Source organism: Anoplophora glabripennis, unplaced genomic scaffold (genome assembly GCF_000390285.2).
Source record: "Anoplophora glabripennis isolate ALB-LARVAE unplaced genomic scaffold, Agla_2.0 scaffold645, whole genome shotgun sequence".
Classification (NCBI taxonomy): domain Eukaryota; kingdom Metazoa; phylum Arthropoda; class Insecta; order Coleoptera; family Cerambycidae; genus Anoplophora; species Anoplophora glabripennis.
Genome location: NW_019416865.1, coordinates 69,119 through 79,052, shown reverse-complemented (window position 1 = coordinate 79,052; position 9,934 = coordinate 69,119). Strand labels below are relative to the sequence as shown.

The 9,934-nt window shown below is 32.1% G+C and overlaps 1 protein-coding gene across 1 annotated transcript; it reads right to left on the bottom strand.

Moving 5' to 3' along the window:
• Positions 1-407: 407 nt before the first annotated feature.
• LOC108912392 lies at positions 408-8,611 on the bottom strand. The gene is made up of 2 exons (XM_018717597.2): positions 8,454-8,611; positions 408-811 (listed from the first exon to the last, which is right to left on the bottom strand). The coding sequence occupies exons 1-2, from the start codon at positions 8,526-8,528 to the stop codon at positions 557-559; spliced, it is 330 nt and encodes a 109-aa protein (XP_018573113.1). The 5' UTR covers positions 8,529-8,611; the 3' UTR covers positions 408-556.
• Between the last annotated feature and the right edge of the window lie 1,323 nt (positions 8,612-9,934).

Genomic DNA, 9,934 nt, shown 5'->3' with positions numbered 1-9,934 from the left:
GTCTATCGCTCTAGATACCATTTTTCGTATTATTAACATTTAAATTGTATTCGGGTCCAAGGCTTGCCCCATTACATATCTTTATGCCGGTGAATAATACTTAATAGTAATGCGAGACATCTGTGCTGACGCATTGAAGGAACTTCGAGTCTCTTTTAGCGTGAATCCTTGTGTCAGTTTTTCTTAAGAATAAAACTATGATTTTATGTTTTCTATTTTTAAGTCTCTTTTAACTGCAGGGAATGTTCCCTAAACCATTTTATGCCAAAAAACCTTAACGACCCAAGTGAAACATAGGCGGCGCGCAAGGGACAACAGGGTAAAGCTATGACCCGGGCTTAAAATATATTGTTTGAGAGTTAAATGATATGAGTTAACTCTTTAATCATCTTTACAGTTTATTGATACCTAAAGTGCCTCTGTCCTATTTTATACATTAATATTTCTGAAATTGTTCAAAACGTTGTTAGATACATCTTATAAAGTTGTTAATTTATTTTTTACTAAAAAATATATAGATGCTGTTAATAGGCGTTCCACGGAGCGTTATGCAGATCTAACCGCTTGCCATTGTCGTCATTGCCGCCATCGTTGTACCTGCTGGCATGTTGCTACTCATTGCGCCATTCCCAGGAGTCCCATTTCCGGGAGCCCCGTTTCCAGGGGCCCCATTTCCTGGTGTTCCTATGTTTCCGCTGACATTTACCACCACGGCGTTATGAATGGCAATTCCAGCACTTGAAGGAGAGCCCGAACTCTCTTTTGAATCATCTTCATCGTCGCAGTAATCCCACCAGCTTCCGCAGAGTCCCTGAAAAACACAAATAAATCAAATCGTGACAAGCCAATAGGTATAGTCTTTCCGATCACAATTGAAGAACTAGTGTGACAGTATGTACCAAGTTTGGTCGCTGACAAAGCAACTTGGCACGGAAATATTTGAAAAACTTGTTCCCATATTTATTTAGCCATAGCCATATACAGGTCTGGTCGAACTAAACGTGGAGGTGGCAGAAATATGTGGCCCAGTTGAAGAATGCTAGCGCGGGCAAACGAAATACAAATACAGCTGCATTGGGCCACTGGGCAATAAATCTCAGCCGTTGACAAGTGGTCGACAAATTGCCCAGCAGTGCAGTGCAGCAATGCGGAATTTGGTGTGATTCAGGTAATTTTAATTTATTATACGCACCTTCTATTAATCATTGATTACGAAAGGAAGAAATAATATTATTACAACATGGCATTTTGGAGACCTTTTGAAACGGAACAAAACGAAATTTACCATCAATATAATAAAATGTTTGAAGACATAAATAATTAAAATTTGTTTTTGGCCAAATGAACATATAATAGAAATTTTCTGCTCATTATATGCAAATTATTATAATTACCTTTATCAGAAAACTTTTTTAGGGACGCCTATGTAACTCATTAAATTTTATTGCCAGGCGTTTTTTACATGTTCAACTGACTTCGGAAGGACTATACCTACATATTTATTCCGCAAATGTTTTTTTTATTTATTTGTACGCTAACGGCTCAATCAGCTAAAAAAAATACTTTTAATTTTAATTTACTAAGTAATTATAAAATGACAAATTACTGTTGTTAACAGAAATAGTGTCTATAATGTAGAGGTTGTATCCTAAATTTATGTCATAAATTAAAGGCCCAAAAGCCTTAATAAACCAGGGCCCTAAAGTTACTGGTTTCCAAGATAGGGGGCGTTAAATTTTTTGAAAAATATTACATTTTTCTATTATCTCTGAAGTTTGACGTAGATTGACGAAATCTTGGGCAAATGATGTAACTAATTAAAGGTAATAATTCGGTATACTTCTATATAAATCTGTCAACCAATGACGGAGATTCAGAGGAGCTTTGTTATTAAAACCCTCAGAGAAACTACGCCACTGGATTTTCAGAAAAATTAATAGGTTCGTTTAATTTACTGTTATATTTAATAAAAAAGGTCTCGCATTTTCTTCGCACAACAAATCAATTTCGAGTTATAATTTTTTTTTTATCATATTTAATTTTAAAATAGTTTCTAATAGGTATTTCATGTAGATTTAAGACAACGAATCATAAACGGTTCTCAGCAAGCCAGACAAAAAACTGAAAATGTCCACCATTGGCAGCAACACAAACGATGAGCCTTCGCCTCAACAACTGTCCTATATTTTCAATAATTAATATTCCTACATATATCTGATAAACAGTTGGAAATTATTTTTATGTCTTAGACAATTGGTTACATACAGGGTGATTCAAAATTCAATACAAAGCATTTAGAGGCAAATTTTTGAGATCAAAATAAGACTTTTCTTTCTATAAACGTGAGTCCACAAATGCTTACCTACTATTCGATATACAGGGTGTTGAAGTTTTTTATTTTTTCGATTTTTTAGGAATAATTTCCAAACAGATTTGAATGTTGGCATAACACTTGAGGTACGGAGGTTTTTTAGAATGATAAATTTAAATATATCATTGGTTTTGACGCTGCTCTTAGAGGGCGCCACCTATAAGGGTACGCTTGAATTAAATTGGCCCTAACTTTTTTGCTACCCTGTACATTGACGTTTCGTATTAGTACGTTTAATCCTCTATCAAATTTAAGCAAAAAAGATAGACTTGGTCGAAATCTCTTAGGCCAACCGTTGGATGATGAAGAGTTAAATGCACATCATATTTTCAAATTTTAATAACTATTTACCGTGACAAAATTTAAAATTTATTTTCACCATCTAATTAGTAATGGAACGATGTTGAATTTTACCTCTTTATACAACTAACCGTTTTCGAGAAAATTATTGCTGACTAAACGGTAGTATTGTCACTAGTCAGCGTGATTTTCTCGAAAACGGTTACTTGTATGAAATTAATGTAAACAGCTAAAATTCAAGATCATTACTGATTAGATGGTTAAAATAAATTTTAAATTTTTTCACGGTAAATAATTGACAAAATTTGTAAATGTGTGCATTTAACTCTTCAATAGCCAATACCTCGGAAATGGTTGGCCTGAGAGATTTCGACCAAGTGCTTAAAATTGATAGGGGAATAATCGCACTTATACGAAACGTCAATGTACAGGGTAGCAAAAAAGTTAGGGCCAATTTAATTCAAGCATACCCTTATATGTAGGTAGCTCCCTCTATAAGCAGCGTCAAAACCAATTCCATATTTAAATTTAGCATCCTAAAAAACCACTGAACCCCAAGTTTTATGGCAACATTCAAAGTTTGTAAATTATTTCTAAAAAATAAAAAAAAATTATATCCTGTGTATATAAAACTAAGCATTTGTGGATAACGTTTATTGGGAAAAAAAGTCTTATTTTGACCTCAAAAATACGCCCCTAAATTCTTTGTACTGAATTGTGAATCGCCCTGTATCGGCAGACACAGAGTAAAGTACAATCACAATCATAGAAAAATACGTATCCTGAATAAAAGGTAGAATGTTTGTTAAAACTCAACTCTTCATAAAATATTTAAAAACAGGTATAATATTTACCATAAAGAATAATTCCTCGGAAATGCTGACCTCAAAAGCTTTATCAAGATAACAAATTAGCGAAATTGGTCTATAAACACATCACCTTTTCCATCAGCACTAGGACCTTTTTTATATATAAACTTTTCAACATTACGATTTTTTTTGTTTTGTAGCCGTTAGAGGTATTAAAACCTGTATTTCAATAATTTTTCGTAACTAATAGAAAAAGGAGTCGTTGAAGGTTAAAAAAGACTACCGATAAATAGAAAAAGGATCGCAAGTCGATTTTGTATCGTTAACAACAGAATTGGGCGCGTGGGTTAGAACAAATCATTTAAAATTCAGGGGTTTATTTTTGGAAAAACGCACAGACACGTCGATTTTTATTTTTGGCTGCGGTTTTTCTGATGATAAATTCATATATACAGGGTGGCCCAAAAATAAGTTACGACAATCAACTTTAATTTTTCAAATGGAAATAACTATTTTTTATTTCATTTTTGAATTCTGCTCTGAAATCTAAGTATATTGTACCTACCATGTCCTATACGTATAGTCAACAGTGATCGAGAAATTTACTATTTATTTATTTATTAATAAAACAAAACAACAAATCAAATTAAATGTTCAATTTGTTGACCACACAGGAAAAGAAAAAACAGCAAAAAATATTGACTCCACTGTCAGTATGCAGTGTAATAATTTTAACAATATTTTTGAATTAATATTTTTTAATATCCAGTTCAGTTGTGGAGCAGTATATTATCCACTTGATTTCTGAGGGTTTTTTTCTAAATCGAGCAAAACATTCAATTGTGTGCTTATTTTGTTTTTTTCTTAATTCTGATCATGTTGATTGTCGACTTCTCATCGTTTAGTCGCAAGAAAACTGTATGACAATTTGACTTAAATTAAGTAATTGTCAAGTGCAGTTGTAAAGTTTGAAAGAACAGTGCATTTAACTGAGAAGCAACTAATAGAAATTTTGATGATGGTAGGATATGGCACAGAACTAGAACATAAGCTGAAGTTTGCGAATTGTTTAATGATAAGTACCCGGCCTATTACACGATCGGTAGTGAGTAAGATAGAAAAAATGTTTGGAGACTTTGGCCACGTAAGAGACAATTACGAAACCAAGTTCGATTTGCCTATTGTCAGGACATTTAATTTGATTTGCTGTTCTCAGTCCGCAGGACATCACTCATTGCATTTCCGACAAAAATCATGCAGCGTATGAGTAGTCCGGTGCCCCAAAAAAGTCAAAATGACGAGATCATATTTCCTCACACATGCATGTCGGACAAAAGACAAAAGTAATACATGAATAATATCTATGTCCGACAAAAAAACAAAAAAAAATATTGTTAAGAAATTTCATATGTTTTATACTTCTCTATTTAGATAAACAGTACATACTCCAAAATATTTCTACACACACTTACTTAATTTAAAATCCTTCGTATACAATCACGAAGTGACGTAATAATATAATTTCCATCGGAAACTAAAATCCCAACTTTTTTTAAATATTTTTAAATAAATCTAAGAATATTATTTTTTATGGGTAAAATCTTTCTTTGAAAACGAATAAGTCTGAAATTATATTATTATTATTAGTTTTATATGAAAAGGATTTACTGTTTTAATTTTTATTAACAGGTGCTTTTGTTGAATGTGCATTTATAATAAAAAAAAAATGAACGTTAGGAAGATAATGTTAGTATTTTAATCTTTGACCAAAAATATTTTACGTAAGTATGGTAATTTATATTATTCTAATCTTTGAATCAACCAAAAATAATAGCAATAATAGCAATTCTACATTTTGATAATTTTTTTATTTCGATTCGTTCATCTAGAAATATTAAATAACTATCATTTCTAGAAATAATTTACTACAAAAAATGTATTTTAATTTTATACTACAACCATTTAATAAGCAATTTAATATAAAAAGTGCAAGGTATCCACTTGAAAAATGAGAAATACAAAGAAAAAAATGCTATTTAATATTAATCAATAATTACAAAATCTCATTTTATCTGTAAACCCTAGCATCTATTTTTCATTTTTCATTTACTCTATTATAATAAAAAAAAAGTACAAAAATATTAAATTAAATTTTCATTCAGTATTTTATAACAAATTATAACAATTATTATAAATGAAACTTAAAGTAACAATGACTTTTTTTAAATAATTATTTTATCAATACTTCTATTTTTTATCAATAGCCTCTTTATTTAAGAAATACGTTTATTTAAGATCTAGTAATAATATTTTATTATATAAAGAGCATTGCGTTTTTACATTTATAAAAAATATACCTAAATTTAACATTTTTATCATGTACCTCTCTCTACGAAAAAGTACGATACCGATGATATTTCCATATCATGACTGGAATATTAGAAAAATTCGCATTTAATAAAATTTTGATTATTAAGTTAAAGTTTGAAACTTTATTTTTATTATATTTTATAATTTTTTTAAATTATTTAAGTAATTAAAAAAAGTTCGATTTTTATTAATTTGTGGTGTTGTTTTTGTTGGACGCATATTTTTTTGTAATAAATACTTTATTACAAAATGTAAAAAAATAGACTTGCATGTATGAGGAAACATAATCTCATCATTTTGACATTTTTAGAGCATCGGACTACTCGTACGCTGCATGATTTTTGTCGGGCAAGTTGACCAAAGTTTGTTTCACCAAATTACTTAAGCAATTTACGCAAAATGAAACTTGCATGTATAAGGATACATAATGACGCCATTTTGACATTTTGGGGATGGTGGACAAATGGGAACGCGGCATGATCTTTGTCGGACAAATTTTTTTTTATTGTTTTATCATAAAAACTTACCATTCCGATAAAAAAGAAAAGTGCATATATCGCATTGTAGCACAGCGTCAGAACGACAATTCCCGGAATCTCTCGTTGGAAAACGCGGCAACACCGAAAATTTTCGAAGAGGAAAAGTTTGTCGAACTCGTTATAAAGAAGGCACTCACAAAGTTCGGCACTTGCATGTATCACTAAAACGCAATGAGTTATGTTTGATTAATGAATAAATTAATTAATCGTAAACTCGATAACTTTTGAGTCCATGTATGGTACGTGAAACATACTTAGAATTCGGTGCAAAATTCATAAATGAAATAAAAAATAGGTATTTCCATCTGAAAAAATGAAGTTCGTTGTCGTAACTTATTTTTGGGTCATCCTGTAACATGAATTTACCATCAGAAAAACCCCAACCAAAAATAAAAATCGACGTAGCGTTTTTTCCAAAAAACAAACCCCTTAATTTTAAATTAATTTATTCCAACCCACGCATCTTCATTGTATACAGGATGTTTCAGTTCGAGTGAATCAAACTTTAACCACAAATAGAACTCAATAAATAATTAAGAATTGCCTTATAAAGCTAGAGTCTAAGTCTCACCGTTTTCATGGTGCAGGGTTGTGAAAATTATATTATTTACGAAATCTTTAATATGCTTATAACAAATTGATTCAAATTTGGTCTGGTGTTAATATTTATACATGTGCATAATTTACTGTAAAATTTACAATTTTTTGTAGGTCAGTGGCATAGGAATGGATGGTAAACTGGGATTTTTTTACCCCACTTTCTACGCCAATGGCCCAATAATCATTTGGGATTCATTTTTAGATTCCGTGGACAATTCTACATAAAAAAGGTAGTAACTTATTTTTTGTGCTTAACTTTGTGGATAAGAAATCAAACATGATATAAGTTTATGACTTATCACTTTTGAACTCAGTGATCTAAGCAACTTACAGCTTTTTAAAAAAAGTAACTTTTTGACTTTATTATTGCATTTTGACAGTTAGTTGTCAGCTTGTTGACAGCTGTAAGCTGATGACTACATAATTTTATATCATATTTATATTCACTTATCTAAAAAACTTGAAGTTATAAACAAAAAATAATTTTTTGACTTTATTACCGGACTTTGAAGAATTGTTGACAGCTAAATGACAGCTGCCAATAGTCATTGTTATTGATTTGATATCGTCTTTGAACTTATCGAACTAAAAAAAAAAGAAAGATAAAACATAAAAAAACAAGTTTTTGGCTTTATTATAGCACATTGACAGCTATTTGACAGCTGCCAACTGTCAATTTTGAAAATCTAACAACAGATCTGAATTCAGCAACCTCAAAATTATAAACCTAGATAATAAAAAAATGAAATAGGCTATTTCAAAAGTCTATACACACTGCGCATATACATAAATCCGTGGAGGATATCGGAGCTTTAAAGCTCTGTACCGGCCAAACTATCCATTTTTGAGCTTTGTGACCATTGAGACAATTGACCAGTATGATGAACTCTATCACATATCAAAAATTCAGCGAATTTGACCGGGACCGAATTTCCATAAGATTTGTGCGGGGTCCTTTGAATCAATTTGTTATAAGCATACCAAAGATTTCGTAACTAATATGATTTTTACAACCGACTAATACGGTCCTGTACAGTGAAAACGGTGGGACTTAGACCCTTGCTTTACAAGGCAATGCTGAATTATTTATTGAATTCTATTTGTGGTTAAAGTTTGATTCACTCGAACTGAAACACCCTTTATAGAGGAATACGTGTTGAATTTATTAGTAAATATGAAAATGACGTAACATTGAGATTAACACAACTACCATGCATGAAAATTGCACAGGATTCAATAACATGTATTATAAAAAATTATTATAAAAGTTACTGCTCGCAAGCTTTTAACAGAAGCTGTGGTCATCACCCCGGATCTACCCTACCAAGAGCGTTACTTAATATACGACAACAGAAAATAACGAAAAAAAGAACCTAAAGTTTTAATACCTGTCCCGCCTATAACGAAATTGTTAATTGGTGTACGCGAAGCAGTGCAAACAACGAATATTATAAATGTACCTACCAAATCGAAAATGGGAGCAGCCCATGCGATGGGGGCCACCGCGAGGGCGACCACCAGCAGCGCCCCGGTCACCATGCTCACCGAAATCGCGGCTATAAAGCTGTCTTCGGACTTCCAAAGGAGCCAGCGGGACCGCCACTATATATGACCGGCCCAAACACTCGTTATTCACACACACAATCATAAATAGGTCCAGCCTTGTTAGCCGCACGTCTGCCGTTTTGTTTTCGCCGCGCGAGGACCGTTTCGCTATATTTTAGTGGAATCCTACGTGCCCGGGAATACCCTCCGTGCTAATATCCCTTGCCCAACAACGCCATTTTTCTTGCAGGAGTTACTCAATGATGCATATTTTGCGGGCAGAAATTAACAATTCCGAAACAAACAGGAAAATTGGAAAAAACTGTTTTTTCTGAAAGAGGAATTAAAAAAATTAAAACAATTGAAAAAATGAAAAAATTTAAGACATTCAAAATAAAAACTCGTAAAAATATATACAGGGTGTCCCGGAAATGGTGGGCAATCCCTCGGATATGGATAGATAATGAGAAAATAATGTCACAAGTTCATATAAAATTTTTTCCTCCGGGCTCACCCTGTAGAGTTATTAGCTCTTGAAGTTGAAAATTAAAAATGTTTTTTTTGCTATAACTTTTGTATTTTTCAATAAATTTTGAAAATTTTTTGCCTGGATCTATAATTTTTAAAGCTGCTTTGGATCATAATATGAAATCCTCGATAATAATTATGGGGGCCCGGGGGCAAAGCACCCCCACCAAAATTTCTAGAAAAAAAATGTTTGTTCCACTATACCCCAAATTTTCCATCATTTTATAAAAATGTATGGTATTTTACGTAAAAAAGGTATACTTGTTGAATATCCATAAAATAGATATTTTTTTATATAAACCCGTTTAAAGAGGAAGGTACCATTTAATTTGAGAGATTTTATTTAATTGAAATGCAGATTTAATCGTGGTTGGCTTTCATCACTCATTTCATAACTCATAATTTGTTATAAAATATGGAGTATTCCAATGAAGAATATGCTGATATGCATTTAATGTACGGGCGGGCTCTTTGTAATGCTTCGGCAGCAAGAAGATTTTACCAGCATTCTTATCCTAATAGAAGGATTCCGGAACGCAAAACTTTCGAACGTATTGATCAAAGATTAAGAGAAACTGGTAAAATACGATTACTATTATTAAACAAAATGGATATTAAATAAATTTTAATGTCTTTAGGTCAGCTTGCTCCTGTTACTGCAAACAGGGGTGCCCCGCGAACAGCACGTACAGTTGAAGTAGAGGAAAATATACTGGACGAAGTTGCTGCTCATCCAACAGTTAGCATTACGTCATTATCTTCTTTTACCAATGTTCCAAAGACCACTGTTGCAAGAATCCTTAGAGAACAGCTTCTTCACCCTTACCATATCCAAAAAGTGCATGCTCTTAATCCTGATGATTTTCGTGCAA